The sequence below is a fragment of the Cydia fagiglandana genome, chromosome 24, assembly GCF_963556715.1.
Source record: "Cydia fagiglandana chromosome 24, ilCydFagi1.1, whole genome shotgun sequence".
Classification (NCBI taxonomy): domain Eukaryota; kingdom Metazoa; phylum Arthropoda; class Insecta; order Lepidoptera; family Tortricidae; genus Cydia; species Cydia fagiglandana.
Genome location: NC_085955.1, coordinates 1,328,535 through 1,346,056, shown reverse-complemented (window position 1 = coordinate 1,346,056; position 17,522 = coordinate 1,328,535). Strand labels below are relative to the sequence as shown.

Below are 17,522 nucleotides of genomic sequence, written 5' to 3'. Positions count from 1 at the left end.
GACAAACAGCGACATAATCCCAACTGCCATCAATACAATGCATGGCCCGTAACGCGTCCTGCACGAACCCGGGTCTACATTCAGGCAGGACGCGCTGTCCGCTGGACACTAAGTTTGGACATCTCGGTGTTTCGATGCAGTTGTAAGTTACGCTCGGGTGCAAGGGCAGCGGACATTTTGAGTCTGCAAATAAAAAAATAAAAATATTATAGGGACATTTTACACAAATTGACTAAGTCCCACGGTAAGCTCAAAAAGGCTTGTGTTGTGGGTCCTGAGACCAGACAGATAATATACAAATACTTAAATACATAGAAAACATCTGTGTCATCACACAAATAAATGCCCACCATCGGTTTCGCAGGCAGGGTCACTACCCGCTAGGCCAGACCGGTCGTCAACAGATGTAGCGTTTAGTACGTAGATACTATTTAGTAATTTTGCCTGTAACTATTACTGGCATGTATATGTTTTTTTCCCCAACAAAGAAAAAAAAAATATTTACCTCGCTTGCAGCTCGGGAAGCCATCAGAAGTCCATCTACCGCCCACGCAGCGCGGATGCTGCCCGTCGAGACTGTAGCCTGTCGGGCAAGAGTAGAGGAGGCTAAAATCGGCTAACTCGGCGCGGGGCTCGATGTCCACTATGCTGTAGCCCCCGATGCGAGGGTAGGGTGGAAGCTTGCAGGTGCCTCTGGAAAATTTACAACACATGACAGATGTAGGAGTAGGTATGTATATATATATATATATTAGAGATGCACCGGATATCCGGTTACTACACGGTATCCGGCCTATCCGGCCATTATTTTACTATCCGGCCGGATACCGGATAGTGACCTACTATCCGGCCGGATGCCGGATAGTAACATTGCTTGATTTCGGAGTAAACAAATTGGATTTAAGAAAAAGACACGGTCATAATCGTACCTACTTGTTTATTATTTTAAAACAATTTAATAATTCCATTGACTTGCACGCGCACTCATTTCGAACCTAGAAATGAGTCCGCGCGAACGTTCACTAGGAAACAGGTCAAACCTGCAGAATGCGCACCTGAAAAACCGAAATGTAGGTATAGTTCCGCTGGCCGAATATCCGGCGGCCGGATACCGGATATTTGGCTGATGGTAAATACGAATATCCGGTATCCGGTATCCGGCCAAACAACTATCCGTTGCATCTCTAGTATATATGTGTTATGTATAGTGACAGATCGAAGTTTCCGTTTTGATTGGGGCATGATATAGGTTCGATTTCGGTATTATTTAAAGCAGCGGTCGGCAACCTTTTAGCAGCCAAGGGCCACATATATAGTAGTCAACGAAGATGACGCGGGCCGCGCTTTGGTAATGTGACTTTAGCAGACATTGTCGATCGTCAGTACTACATACAAAATAGCCAGGGAGGCTCGCGGTCCGCAAGCGAGAGGTTGGCGGACCGCTGGTTGCCGACCGCTGATTTAAAGGATGTCTCACGCTAGACCGGGCCGGGCCCGGGCCGTAGTTTTCGCAGCTTCGTTTTCTACGGAAAGCACCACGTGATCGCCGATCAGCCGTCATAGAGATTGACGCGTCGGACGCCCCTGAGGCCCTACCGCGAACCACGTTCGACGTGTTGCCTCTCTATGGCACTTGTAATATCATACGTAAGTGTGACAGGGAGGCAACACGTCGAACGTGGTTCGCGGTAGGCCCTCTGACCGGGCTCGGCCCTTAGGGGCTACCGCGAAAACCGAAATTCGCAAATTGCGGGGATCTTTCTCTTTTTACAAGCTTTTATTTAGTTTCACCTGACCGTTGTCTGTCTGTCTGTCTGTAATCGAATCTTGCAAGTTAAATTTGATCCACTTCCCGGTTTCCGATTGAGCTGAAATTTTGCATACATACGTAAATCGGGTGACAATGCAATATTATGGTGTCAATGTCATCGAGCTGTTCTGAGACCGGAGACCGGAGGTGGCCATAGGAACTCTGTGATAAAACAACGAAATTTAATTGTGTTTAGGGGTTTTTAGAATTGTCTCGATGAGTATTAGTTGCCTGTGGAAAAAAAGTACAGTCGGCGATAAAAGCTTGTACCAAAAATAAAATTTTTGCCAAAATCTTTACTCCAATGAAGGCGTAACTAGAGTGACAGAGAAAGATGCCCGCAATTTGCGAACTTCGATTTTCGCGGTTATAGCCCTTAATATTGGGTTGGAGCCGGGTGCGTTAGGGCCACCCCACATCTTAGCGTCTTTCGAGCGTCGGCGTCTACAACTCTATGGCCGCTGCTCGACGCAACCTCGACGCAACTGCGCAGCGACGTCATTTTCCATAGCGCTGACCAGACGCCGCGCTCGAAAGACGCTAGATGTGGGGTGGCCCTTATGTTGGCATCTTTGGCGGTCAAAAGGTAAACTCACGGAACGCCATTATCTGCAGCGATCGCGTAATAGCAGTGCTGTGGCCACCGTCTGCAGGCTTCTGGACAGAGCCCCTCGAGCTCTTGAGACCAGGGCTGAGAGCAGTGGAGGATAATTTCTAGAAGCCCCCTGTAAACGATGCATCGGTGTTAACGTTTAACAGGGTTTACACGCTTAGGGTTGCCATATCGAAGAATTAAATGTCCTGATAAAAATCCGGACATCACCCTAAAAATCCGGACATTCCTTGTAGCAGACATTTGGCGTAACTTGAACGTCGCCCGGCGTCGCGCTGCTCTCTGTGGTGTACTGTATCGTGGATCTACTCTTCCCTTTCCCTTCGCCCGATCCCGTAGCCCCCTCCCCGGACACGCATTTTATTTTTATAAGGTCATTCCTAAAAATCCGGACACATGCCAAGTCCGGCCGCAATCCGGACAAAGGGTCAAAAATCCGGACTTGTCCGGACAAATCCGGATGTATGGCAACCCTATACACGCTCAACTAGACTTTTCTTGATCAACTCTACCTAAGTATAGGTACTTGCACTTACCCAGATATTTCGTTTGCGGCACTCAATGATAATGTAACTGAAAGAATATAGTACGTAGGTATGAAGTAACATAATTAGTAAAAATCGGCCAAGAGCAAGCCTGACTCGCGCACGGAGGGTTCCATACCAACTTTTACGCAAAAAATCGGAAGTTACTTATCTTTTATCAGGGGGGAAGACCTTTGCCCAGCAGTGGGACACTTAAATAGGCGAAAAAGCGGTAGTTTAAAATACACTGAGAGAAAAGTACAACAAAAACACACTTAGAATTACAAATATAAACTTAATCCGGGGGCAAGGAGAGTCAACTAATAGGAACAAATTGACTTTTGCAATTGCTATTAGTTCTTGCAATTTCTAATATTATCTGTTTGTTGAAATTATATTTGGGATTACTGAGCTGTTTGTAGAAATAAATAAACTTTACAGAAATAGTGAAACGTCCATAATTATTACTAAAACTTCATTTTTTCCCCCAGTACAGAACTGTTTTTTAATTCCTGGTGATGATTTTTCTCTCAGTGTAGGGTTTTAAAGTCAGGAACATCTGTAACAGCTGATATAGTTGTAAGAAATCAGGTAGTTCAAAGAGTCCAGTCTTACAAGTACTTAGGATGCATTGTAAACGACCAGAGTGATCACAGCGTCGAAATTAAGTGTCGAATTGAACAGGCGCGTAATGCGTTCATGAAGCTCGGACATCTTCTCTGCAACCGTTCGTTGAGGATTTCTACTAGGGTGCGGCTAGCACGGTGCTATGTTTTCTCGGTTCTTCTGTACGGAGTAGAATCGTGGACACTGACCAAGAATATGTGTAAACGCTTGGAGGCTTTCGAAATGTGGGTGTACAGAAGAATCCTGAAAATATCATGGACGGATAGAATAACTAACGAGAGAGTGCTGCAGTTAGTAAATAAAGAGGTCGAGGTTTTAAAGACCGTCAAAACACGCAAGCTACAGTACCTCGGTCATATCATGCGAAACGAGAAGTATGAACTCCTTCAACTTATTATACAAGGAAAGATCCAAGGGAAAAGATCATCCGGACGAAGACGTAACTCATGGCTCCAAAATCTCCGAACATGGTTCAAGCAGAGCACACGCTCATTATTCCGCGCAGCTGTGTCTAAAGTTCGTATAGCCCTCATGATAGCCGACCTCCGGTAGGAGATGGCACTGGAAGAAGAAGAAGAAGAAGTAGGGTTTTTAAGCCTTTATTATGCCTTAAATTTAGGCATATACATCCATATTACTATTTTAATTTTTTTTTTTTTTTTTTAATTTGAATATACCGCATTGTGACATTCAAAGGCTCGATCACTACTGACTCCTTCTTCCTCGCGTTATCCCTCTGGGATTAGTCCGGTTTCCTCACGATGTTTTCCTTCACTGAAAAGCAACTGGTAAATATCAAATTATTTCGTAGGTACATAAGTTCCGAAAAACTCATTGTACAAGCCGGGGTTCGGGGGTTCCGATCACTGCTCAAGTATTAATATTCACTGAAGTATCAAGAATTAATATTCACTGATTCACAATGAAAATGCTACGAAACTTACAAACGAGAAACACTAGAAGATTCATCTTAATAAACTGACTAATTAATTAATTATGCCTGAAGAGACGATGATGAACTCTTGACGTATATAAATAAAAGACAACTAAAACCTCTAGCCGCCCATACGTCAAACCTTGCCAAGCAAAATGAAATTTTATTTTGTCAACACAAAGTTCAAATTAGAATGGAACAGGAAATCTTTTTATAGGCCTCTGGGCGGATAGAGGATAAGGTGGTGGTACTAGAGCTCGACATGCTAATGCCCAATAGATGACACCCTGCTGTCACTTCTATTGACAATGACTGACATGTACTGGGCCCGCGTCGAGCACCAGTACCACCAACTTACAGGGTGGCAAAAAAATAACTCCATTCCTGTTGCCAGGGAGGTTTTGGCATTATACTGAGCAACTTTTACTATGGGACCAACCACGTAATCGAGAAAAATTTAACCTTCCATAGAAAATGGGCCAAATTTTTTTTCATGCTTTCGGGGTTGGTGTCATATCAGGGGTGCGAAACTCCTGACTTCGGTCAAACTCGGCTCCGCTCGGCTCAGCATTGCTCCGAGCAATTTGGGTTATTCCCACTAGTTACCACCAAGTTCTTACCAGTGGTAACTACTGGGAATTTTTTCCCACCTTTTACCACTGGGAACTACTGGGAAAAAAAAATCCCACTAGTTACCACCAACTCGGCTTGGTGGTAACTACTGGGAATTTTTATTCCCAGTAGTTACCACTGGTAAAAGGTGGGAATTTTTATTCCCAGTAGTTACCACCAAAATATTGATATAATTCAATACTAATAAAAACAGTATAAATAGTATCGTATAAATATAGCGGGCTGTAATAAATAATTATGTGTCAGTTAGTGATTCAGTAAACTGCTTTAAAAGTGATCAAAAATATTAAAACTGTTTTACCGGTATAACTGTAAAAACTAAAATAGAAGAGTCTTATTCTAGTTCAGTAGAAATTAACTTAATATCCGGATTAAATTTATCTTATTAACTGTAAATCGAATTACATATTTATACAAACGAACAAACAAATCAGTCAAAAACTGACAGAACTGATTTCGTTTTATTATTTTTAGCTACTTCATTTCGTTCTATTATAACACGACGCAGAGCTGGAATATGTAGGTATTTATAATTTGTAATCAGGCTACATAAGTACAGGGCATGGTTGTTATTAAAACCGCTTAGGGCGCGCTTCGGATGGGCTGACTGCTCGGACTCACCAGCATAGGCTCTCATTCCAATTACGCTCGGGTAGTACATCGCTCGGTCATGTTACGCTGGTTGGCTCGATTGCTTAAACACCCACGCTAGCGGGATGGTAATAACACTCTACCAGAGCGGCATCTACTGGGGCACCAGTACTATTCGTACACTTCTTTTTTTGTATTTAACTTTTATTCTTTTGGAAAATATGTTTATAGGAAGAACTAGTGGTGACAAATATGTAATAATAATATCCAAGCTATCTAATTAATGTTCCTTCTGCAACACAACTCTCATCGCATCTTGGTTAATCCTAATGTCGGCATAAGACAATGACAAAAACTACCACGATCCGTGAGCTTTCGGATTAGCTCACATGCCACCCGATAGGTAAATATAATTATCAAATTATGTCAACCAATACCATTCTTATCAGCCATTGGGGCTGGCAGTTATGCCGAACAAAGAATATTTCGCAAGGGCCAGACACTGCGGTTAAGAACAAAAGGGTGCGCGGTGTGCGCTACACTCGGTTCGGCCTTTTTGCACTCGTGGTATTTAATAAAAACAACACAAAAGATATTTAGGAACTAAACGATTGTTTTGCAATTACAAGGCATAGGTACCGATATTATTCATACTTATATTGCAATAAACCAATCAAAGTTGTAACCTATCAAATATGCATAAGGTATTAGCATTAAGGTCCTACATTGTTTCTTACTTTACCGTGATAAATATTAAGAAAACTTAAAAACATCTATACCAAATAATTGCAAGATCACATTCACATTCCCAAGTCTACCAGGTTTTATAGACGTTCGCATTCGTACGCCATCGCCATCAGAATCAGATAAAGTACGGCGTAATTATTATTTTACTCTTTTTCTGATTTTTGCTTTTAGCTTGACGCCCTCTTCGTCGTACTCAATTTAAGGCTGTTTTATTTCATTTTATTTAATTACACTTTTGTTTGCTTACACCTTCTTCCAATAAACATATTTTCCAAAAGAATAAAAGTTAAATACATAAAAAGAAGTGTACGAATAGTACCTGATGCCTCTCTGGTAGAGTGTTATTACCATCTCGCTAGCGTGGGTGTTTAACGCTACGTAGGCGAACAACGCGCGAACGCGGCGCGGCGCGGCGCGGCGAAATCAATCCTTTGATGCCCATAGAAGTGTCCTACGTAAGCGATCTCGTTGCGAACGCGGTGCGGCGCGATTTGCACGCGAATGTCAGGCGGCGCGGCGCGGCGCGGCGCGGCGGCGGCCGCTTTCGCCGCGCCGCGCCGCGCCGCGTTCGCGCATTGTTCGCCTACGTAAGACGTAGCGTAAGCAATCGAGCCAACCAGCGTAACATGACCGAGCGATGTACTTCCCGAGCGTAATTGGAATGGGAGCCTATGCTGGTTAGTCCGAGCAGTCAGCCCATCCGAAGCGCGCCCTAAGCGGTTTTAATAACAACCATGCCCTGTACTTATTTAGCCTGTTTACACATTATAAATACCTACATATTCCAGCTCTGCGTCGTGTTATAATATAACGAAATGAAGTAGCTGAAAATAATAAAACGAAATCAGTTCTGCCGTATTTTGACTGATTTGTTTGTTCGTTTGTATAAATATGTAATTTAATTTACAGTTAATAAGATAAATTTAATCCGGATAATAATTTAATTTCTACTTAACTAGAATGAGACTCTTCTATTTTAGTTTTTACAGTTATACCGGTAAAACTGTTTTAATAAGTATTTTTGGTCACTTTTAAAGCAGTTTACTAAATCACTAACTGACACAATTATTTATTACAGCCCGCTATATTTATACGATACTATTTATACTGTTTTTATTAGTATTGAATTCTATCAATATTTTGGTGGTAACTACTGGGAATAAAAATTCCCACCTTTTACCAGTGGTAACTACTGGGAATAAAAATTCCCAGTAGTTACCACCAAGCCGAGTTGGTGGTAACTAGTGGGATTTTTTTTTCCCAGTAGTTCCCAGTGGTAAAAGGTGGGAAAAAAATTCCCAGTAGTTACCACTGGTAAGAACTTGGTGGTAACTAGTGGGAATAACCCAGCAATTATTAGGGTTGGCACCACTTGACTTCCTTTTGCGTGCACGACCACAGATAAGATACTCACTTGATTTTTGACAACCCTAAATAGCCGAAAGGGATAGTGCCATATATTAGAAAGGGACAGCATGATTCGACCCTGAACCGCTGTCAAACTTCGGTTTTGTAGGAAGTTTCCTTTCTGTACGGTAGTACTATTAATTATTCTGTGGTCATAGTAAAAGTTGCTCAGTATTATCCCAAAACCTCCCTGGCAACGGGAATGCAGTTATTTTTTAGCCCCCCTGTATAATAAAAACTGTATTTGTCTGAGTAGATACCTAAGCCTTTTTGAGCTTACTGTGGGGCTTAGTCAATTTGTGTAAAAATGTCCAATGATAATTATTTATTTATACAAAATAAACGTGAACAGTTGGGTTAGTATTCGACAAAGAATGTAAGTTTATTTGTAGATTACCAGTCTTTATTTTTTACGTGTCTCTGGGGAAATGTGTTATTAAAGACTTTTCCTGTTCTGAGTTCTTCTAATTGTTATTTTAATATCATTTACCTTTTAATAGTACATAAACGGCAAACACTAGTTATTTTAGGTATATAAAATAGCTAAAATCTATATTCAATATTTATATTGTTCATATAAAGGAGCTATGTTCAGCAGTGGACGTCTTATGGCTGAGATGATGATGATGATGATGATGAAAGGAGTTATTAGGTTTTCAGTTTTTTTTTGCTATAGTCGCACCAATAAAAGTCGTGTGTTATTTGTAAGTCATAATTTCATAGAAGTTTGACGTTTAAGAGCCAACAGGAGTGGTCATTTCTTTATACAAACGTACTCCTCGTTTTCCTCCGTGGTTTTTGAAGCTAGAGCAATGATTTTTTCAACACAAAAATTCAAAAATGGCCAAAATGGCCTAATTGACTATGTCGCAATGAGAGGCGTGGCATTCAAAACTGATATCAATTAGTCAAAAAAACAAAACGGTCCGACACAGATAATTTTATAATCATTTAGATTTCCGGAGGAGGAAACAGAGGAGTACGAAACCTCGATTTTTGAGATTTTTACGCAGGATTTTTCGCCTTGTCCTTATCGCACTACTTTTAGGTGCCGCTTCCGTTAGCGAGACAGCGATATTTACCTAAAATATTTAAAACTCAGCTCCTGTTTCGTCTTAAAATGACACTTGCACTGCGTGGTCTATCAAAATCGCTGCAGACTTTTTACGGTCTGACTGTATTATAAGAGAGCCAAGAGACAGGGAAAATAAAGAATTGATCTAGAAACCCCTAATCTTTGAGTATTTATCATGGCTGTCATTTTCTGTACAAATCAGTCTGCCGATTTTTGCGGGGGAGGGGCACGTCAAATGTATGGCTATTTGTACGTAACGTAACGTACAAATAGCAAAGAGTAGTATAATATACCGGGTGTGGCCTGTAACATGAGCAAATATTTAAAACATAGATTGTACGGTGACACTTTTGTTCAACAACTTTTAAAAATTATGAAGTATTTAGACTCCCTATATTTTTCATACAAAATAAATATAATCTTCAATGGACGCCATCGCCACGCCATATCATTGTGACGTCACGCCTTAAACATAACAAAATTTGTAATACATTGCGTCTTAGAATAAACTTTAAAGTGTATTAAAAATCAAACCACAAGTTATTTCTAAAAGTCGCTGAACAAATGTTAATGAGGAGTACAGCCTACAGTTAAATTTTTTGCTCATATTACAGGCCAAACCCGGTATAGGAAACAAATAGCCATGCCAAATAAACGTCAGGCAGAGGGGTAAGCTCTTAAAGGCGACTCCGGTTATAAAATGCTCTAAGCTCCTAAAGTTCAGACCGTAAAAAGTCTGCAGCGATTTTGATAGCCCACGAAGTGCGTGTCATTTCAAACGTCTAACTTCTATGAAATTATGACGTGTAAATAACACTTGCACTGCGTGGGCTATCAGAATCGCTGCAGACTTTTCTTGGTCTAACCCTACATTGATGTGGAGTTGGACTCGTTACTTAATAAAATAGCATAAATGTCATATAAATTATTTATTTTGCATGAATCGTCATAATAATAAATTTAGCAATAAACTAATAAAAAACGTAATAAAATGTTTACTTAAAGTACTTAGAAATATAATTAGGCAAAGTTCATCGCGAGGCTGCTCGCTCTGTGTGGACCATAGAGAAATATAGTAAGACAAGAGTGCTCACTCCATACATCAGTGTTGGTACCAAAAAGATTAGTATTTTCATAGACGACATCTAGCATCGAGTAGCAGAATTATCAGTACCACTACTCGATACTAGATGTCTCTCGAGTGGCGACCAACGAAAATTGTACTGAACAACGATTTACAACTAATATTAGAAGCAGATGGAGTTGAAAATAGAGTTCCGGTTAATCCGTTTATAATATTAGCTGAAAATTGTTGAGCATTAGACTATTTGGTCGCCGCTACATCTATTGTCAAGTAGCGGTACTGATAATTCCGCTACTCGATGCTAGATGTCGACTATGAAAATACTAATATTTTTGGTACCAAAACTGATGTAAGGAGTGAGCACTCTTGTCTTACTATATTTCTCTATGGTGTAGGTACAGTTTTTTTGTAATACATATATGTACCTCAAGATACTTTAACAAATAAAATTAACATTGTATATATACAAACACATGTGTAAAAAATTAAATAGCGGTAGACGATTTTTAACATGTCAATCGCGATTACTTAGGCCCCATTCGCACGGCACGGCAGCTTTTTCAACGCGCGTTAAAAAAGCGTTTGAATGACACAAATGGATAACCATGTATCTATTCACACGACAGCGGTGGCGCTTTTTATCAAGCGTTGTTGGATTTTCGACTTTAAGTCTTGGTCGTTAAGTCGAATTTAGAGTGTGGACAGATTCAAGCGCTTTTTTAACGCGCGTTGATAGATGCTTACACTGTTATACTTATATTTCTCTATGACTGTTATTAACCCATTCGCCACGCCTATCATATGCGATACCTCATCGTGAAATTCGTAAACCTTGGCGGAATGCGACGAAGCATGAATCTAGTATTAAACTGGATTGGGCATGAGTTTTGGGGATAACTGACAGAACGGGATAGTCTTATGTATCTTTCAGTAGGAGTAGCAGCGAAAGCGCTATTATTGTTTGTCCTTGTCAGTCTCACATATTTTTGTTCCCCACCATTTTAGGTGGGCAACAAATAAATTCGACCAATCATAGTGTCGCATTACGTATGTCTTGTCCCTCACGGAGGCACGCGTATACCACTTCTATAGGATCCTACCTTCTATGGCACGAAGGTTGATATTAGGCTAAAAGGTTAACCTGACCAGGCGTGACTCACTCCGCGATTTCGTCGCTTTACTACAGGTAGCTAAAAGTACATCCGTTCCACCCCAATTTTGGGGAAAGCCATAAGCCGCGCGTGGCGCAGTCGCCACCTAGCGGCCATATCTGTCCTGATCGTAACAGACGCGTTTTGTTAGAGAGTGAGTCTTCTGTACCTAGTACTATTATTTATTCTGTGACCTGACGTTAATTCCTCAAATTCTCCATATCCAAGCCCTGATGTTGTTTCTTCACATGATTCCTCAAACTGACATTTTGCGTGAACGTTGATTCACATATACCACATCTATACTTATTATCACTGTGACTTTTCATATGCAACCTTAACGCCCGAAGCCTAGGGTATGATTTCCCACAATACTCACATCGGAAATTTCTTTCACCTGTGTGCGTGGTCATATGTTCTTTCAACTGACAAGGCAGATAGAACATACGATCGCAAATATCACACTTATGCTTAGATATCTTAAGATGAGCCCTCCGATTATGCTCCCTCCAAGATTTCCTGTTATCGTAAGATCTATCGCAGTGATCGCAAGCGAATTCCCTCTTCTCCCCATGCACGTCTTTCCTGTGTCGGCATCTTAAGGCGTAAGTGAAGAAAACAGCTTCGCATTTCCCACATTGGTATGTGGGTTCCTTCTTATGCATAGTTGCTACATGTAAATATCGCCCGTTTTTAGACTTAAATTCTTTCCCGCACTCCTTACATAAGTATTTTATCCCTGGGCGTTTATTATGTGACTTCTGATGTTCTGTTAATCTTCTTTCTTCAAAGAAATGAGCTCCGCAGACATCGCAAATGCAACTACCATAATGGACCGCCATATGATTCCTGAGCGCGTGGAAATATCCAAAAGTCTCATTACAAACTATACAAGCCAAATGGCTTACAGTTAATTTGAATTGTAAAACCTCATTTTTTATTTTAAATAAATATTTCCCGTGTACATTTATTATATGACTTTTAAAATTATCTATATCATCAATCTTCTCTTCGCATAACCTACAATCGATTTTTAAGACATCAATTTGAGGCATTTTTTTATTTATTCTAACTAGGTCTTTATATGTGTTAGGGTCATGAGTTAAGGTATGTTCCCTGAGTTCCTTAGGGTCTGTAAAGACCTCCCGGCAGTAGACGCAGTGGTAGTCACTGAAAGAGGTCTCGAAGGGGCATACGAAGGAGTTTTCTATTATGGTGGTGGTGTTGTAAAACTGTTTGTCCTCTCGGTCCATGCATGGGGCTCTCTCTGGTGGGGGTTCTGAAAACAAACGGTTTTGGGTCAAACCATATCTAAGGCCCAGTCATACCAACGAAACATCCAAAAATTGAAATTTTAACCCAAATTGTAGGAAATAGAGTTCATTTTGCGTTGTTTTAAAATGGGGTTGGCAACTGTCAAAGGTTTGCATAGATGGCGCCATCATAGCTTGCCCCTTTTTCTATGAGATTTGGCTTAAGGGGCTAGAGGCATAGAGTATATTGAATATTAGAGGTTTTCATCGATTTTTGACAAGTTTTGAATCGTATCTTCTTTTTTTGCACTACAGATAGAATTATAAGAAAAACGGTTATCGGTTCTTCAATCTTTTATCTCCGGTTTTGTCCACCGGATTTTGAAAAAAATGAATACTTATTTTTTTATGAATTTTTTAAACATTGTCTAAAAAAACACCTTTTTCGTATCTAGTTTGCAGTGAAGGATCTTACATGTACGAAATCTACATATTTGGGTTCGTCATTGAAGTCTCGAAAATCGTGTCTAAGGTTTTAATTTTAAACTAATTAACACAAAAGTTATGACCAGAAAACCAGTTTTTTAGCCTAAAATTGTTCAATTTTGATGCCAAATATCTCGAAGACAATGAACTTTAAAGTAAATATGGGATACTATATTGTTTAAAGCCGTTGCTGTTAATATGATAAGCTACAAAAAACATTAGAAAACTAAGGGATTCAGATCGAAGGTCATTGGCGTGGGGGAGCCCCTTAAAGAGCTTGCATCCAGGGTATTAAAAAAACAAAAATTGGACATAATTCTAGGGATTGACAGGGCAAGCTATGATGGCGCCATCTGCTAAAAACTTCCACCGGCCAACCCCATTGGACGAAAAAAAGTAAAAGCTACTCTGTTTCAATTAAACATGGTTTAAATTACATCGAACTGAATGGGTACTATAGGTAGGACCTTGGGCCTTAGAAGGGTAGAGAAATAAGTGAGCATAGAGTGGTCACTCCATACATCAGTGTTGTTACTAAAACGCTTATTATTTTCATAGTCGACATCTAGCATCGAGTAGCGGAATTATCAGTACCGCTACTCGATGCTAGATGTCTCTCAAGTGGCGACCCACGAAAATTGTATTGAACTACAATTTACAACTAATATTAAAAGCAGGAGTTGAAAATAGAGTACCGGTTAATCCGTTTATAATATTAGCTGAAAATTGTTGAGCATTAGACTATTTGGTCGCCGCTACATCTATTGTCAAGTAGCGGTACTGATAATTCCGCTACTCGATGCTAGATGTCGACTATGAAAATACTAATATTTTTGGTACCAAAACTGATATATGGAGTGAGCATTCTTGTCTTACTATATTTTTCTATGCCAAAACGCTTATTATTTTTGTAGTCAACATCTAGCGTCAAGTAGCGGAATTATCAGTACCGCTACTCGACACTAGATGTCACGAGTGTCTCGACTGACGAAAAGTGTATTGCTCAACAATTTACAACTAATATTACAAGCAGAAGGAGTTGACAATAGAGTTCCGGTTGATCCGGTTATAATATTAGCTGAAAATCGTTCGACTTTAAATCTTGACGCTATATGTCGACTAAGAAATAACTCGCGTTTTGGTCATAGAAGTACAATAATATAGAGATGACACGGGGGAGGGGCCAAACGACTGAACGAGATGCACTTATGGAAATTTCAGCAGGAGTAGCAGAGAAAGCGGTATTATTGCTTGTCCTTGTCAGTCTCACTTTTTGTTTGTTCCCCACCAAAAATTTAGTATGGTTTATGGTGGGCAACAAATAACCCGACCGAATTACGTAGATTGTTTTTGGTATGTTGTCAGGAATGTTAAAACGTGTTTTTAATATTGTCGCTTTGCGTATGTTTTGTCCCTCACGGAGGCACGCGTATAGCTCGTCTATGTAATATTAGGTCTATGGTTTTGGTAAAAATCTGATGTATGGAGTTACCATAGTGTTTTTTAGGGTTCCGTACCCAAAGGGTAAAACGGGACCCTATTACTAAGACTTCGCTGTCCGTCCGTCCGTCCGTCTGTCCGTCTGTCTGTCACCAGGCTGTATCTCACGAACCGTGATAGCTAGACAGTTGAAATTTTCACAGATGATGTATTTCTGTTGCCGCTGTAACAACAAATACTAAAAACAGAATAAAATAAAGATTTAAGTGGGGCTCCCATACAGCAAACGTGATTTTTGACCAAAGTTAAGCAACGTCGGGCGTGGTAAGTACTTGGATGGGTGACCGTTTTCTTTTTGCATTTTTTTCCGTTTTTTTTTTGCTTTATGGTACGGAACCCTTCGTGCGCGAGTCCGACTCGCACTTGCCCGGTTTTTTTTATATTTCTCTATGGTTTGTTTGGAGAACCGAGCTTGCTACACTCTTAACTTCTAACTGATTCTAGGTTCTACGTACCGTAAGTACACGGTCCGTCCTGCTCTAGCAAGCTGCGTAGCTTGTTGCCGAGAGAGCGGAACCGCTTCTGCACCTCTCGCTCACTCGCCTTCTTTCTCTTACCTTTACGGGGCTTAACGACTTCTTCTTTGATGTCTATGTCCGATACTGGAACAAGTTTGTGTAAAATCAGGCGTGGCTCACTCCGCGATTTCGTCGCTTTGCTACAGGTAGCTAAAAGTACATCCATTCCACCCCGATTTTGGGGAAAGCCATAAGCCGCGCGTGGCGCTGTCGCCATCTAGCGGCCATATCTGTGCTGATCGTGACAGACGCGTTTTGTTAGAGAGTGAGTCTTCTGTACCTAGTACTATTATTTATTCTGTGGTAAAATTGAAATGAACTATTAAATTTAAAACTAAAACCATGTAGATTTTGATCATTTTATGAAGCGCCATTTTATAATTGATCACTTTAAGTCTTAAAGTTTAAGATATCAAAGAGAATAGAGTGTATATGTCGGCGGCCGATCGTAAGATCAGGCAAATCGTAATGTTCCTGTGTAATGTTTTGACGATAGTCACATTAATCCAAGATATAGATAGGATAGGTTAGTTAGGTTGCTTCAGACGCCCGAAGGGCAAACTGCCAAGCGGGGCTCCGTCGGCTCAGGGAACGAGTCAAATATTTTCACGTTTCACGATATGCCCAGGAATTTCACGATATGCCTGATCTTACGATCGGCCGCCGACATATAGAAGACGGATTGTCAAAGTCAATTATGTAGCCACTGTAAATTAACTGCCATCTTTCCACATAAGATAAAACTGTTAGAACGCCATTTGACTTTGATCCTTATTCTTTCACTGATATGTGTTAACTTATTAAATATTAATATTAACGCCATCTACTCGACTATAGGCCAAAGGTATGGTGCAATCTTTACGCAATCTGTATGCATAACTCACTGCACAAGACTGGAGGAGGCCTATGCCGACTAGCAAGCGGGCACCCAAAACATTTAACAGAGAAAAAGGGAAGAGCAAACAAACAGCATTAATTAGGGTGCCACGACAAAAAGGCTATATAAATAAATTAAAAAATGTATAACTCACAGTGATCATCACCAACATCTGCATCCAACTCATCATCGACTGGCTCCGACTCCATGTTGGGATCCGGAGGGTCTTCTGCTGGCTCCACCTCTACCTTCACCTCTCCTGGCTTCAGATCTATTTCGACCTTCGTATCTGAAAGTGGGTTAATTCATCAATTATTATGCAATTTTAAAGTAATAAAACAACTTTTAAAGGTAACTAATGGGAAAAAAAATCCCAACTTTTACCAGTGGTAACTACTGGGAATAAAAATTCCTTTCTTTCAGTGATAAAAGTAGGAAAAAAATTCCCAGTAGTTACCACTGGTAACTAGTGGCAATAACCCAAATAATTCTGCTTACCACTGGGTTGGTGAACATGTATAGAGGCCTGTAGCAACCTGTCCTCGCAGAACAGCACCTGCTTGCGGAAGGCGCTAGCGTCCCGCAGCCGGCCCACACATGTTGCACAGATGAGCCGCTCTGTCTCCACTGTCCCATCTAGATGGGACAGCTGAAAAAATGTAAGATTCTTTGGCAAGCTTGTAAAATCAAAATTGAATCATGTATGTGCTTTGTGAAAGACAAATAGATTTAGATTTATTTATTTCATGATTTTAAATTACAAATGACGATACATAAATATATGATGTATAGATAGGTACTTAAATACATAGAAAGCATCCATAACTATGAACCGTTGAATTCTAATGTTTTGACATAATATAAAGGCTTTATTAAATATATTAAAAACGGGTCACTCACGTATTTTAAGTCGAAAAACGCTCGGCATGTTTCACTCCGTACCGAGGAGTGTCATCAGGAGCTTATACGTGAGTGACCCGTCTTTAATATATTTAATATGTCTGTGTCTCACGGAAGTATTGTTATAAAGGCTTTATGAATAAATGAGTATAATTATGAGTCAATATCCATGATAAAAACACTAATAAATGCCCTTACCAGGAATCGAACCTGGGACCTCCTGCTCTGTTGGTAGGGTACTCACTAGGCTAGAAAGCCTAGGTCTATCCATTAATATATCGTTGTCTAGTACCTACAACGCAAGCCTTATTGAGCTGTGGGACTAGGTCGATTAGTGTCTAAGATTGTCCCATTATATTTATTTCATTTATTTATTTACTGGAAGTAGCATACCCGAAGTGCTAGGAATTAAGTAGCTAATCTTAGTTACTATTTAAAAAAGTTTGGTCTTTGTTTTTTTTTTCATCATACCATTAATCCAAAACAGTCCATAAACATATCAGCGTACACTTCTTTTTGTCCGTGAAATTCGTACTCGACGTTCAACAGACGACATTTCTTGATGGAGCCGCAGCAGCGACAGAGGCCCGGGTCAAATACGGGCCCTTTACGACGCGGGGCACTCATTTTTTAAGATATTTAGATGTTTTTTTTATAGAATATGTATTTAGCATGTATTTAGCCAACCCACAACCCAACTTTCATTTGACAGTTTGACATTTGTTTTATTTCGTTCAGAAATAAATAACACGATTTGTTTATTTACATAATTTAATTAAGAATGCCTAGAAA

General features: G+C 40.2%; 2 protein-coding genes and 1 long non-coding RNA gene across 3 annotated transcripts; all 3 read right to left on the bottom strand.

Moving 5' to 3' along the window:
- LOC134676232 (uncharacterized) lies at positions 1-4,535 on the bottom strand. The gene is made up of 4 exons (XR_010099893.1): positions 2,960-4,535; positions 2,407-2,535; positions 506-693; positions 1-183 (listed from the first exon to the last, which is right to left on the bottom strand). It is a non-coding gene; the product is annotated as an uncharacterized LOC134676232 (long non-coding RNA).
- Positions 4,536-11,035: 6,500 nt separating this feature from the next.
- LOC134676550 (zinc finger protein 888-like) lies at positions 11,036-12,601 on the bottom strand. Its single transcript, XM_063534940.1, has one exon. It carries the CDS (start codon positions 12,447-12,449, stop codon positions 11,397-11,399), a length of 1,053 nt encoding a protein of 350 aa, XP_063391010.1. The 5' UTR covers positions 12,450-12,601; the 3' UTR covers positions 11,036-11,396.
- A 2,281-nt stretch (positions 12,602-14,882) lies between these two features.
- Positions 14,883-17,391, bottom strand: LOC134676571 (uncharacterized). The gene is made up of 4 exons (XM_063534963.1): positions 17,202-17,391; positions 16,329-16,479; positions 15,985-16,119; positions 14,883-15,037 (listed from the first exon to the last, which is right to left on the bottom strand). The coding sequence occupies exons 1-4, from the start codon at positions 17,355-17,357 to the stop codon at positions 14,883-14,885; spliced, it is 597 nt and encodes a 198-aa protein (XP_063391033.1). The 5' UTR covers positions 17,358-17,391.
- Between the last annotated feature and the right edge of the window lie 131 nt (positions 17,392-17,522).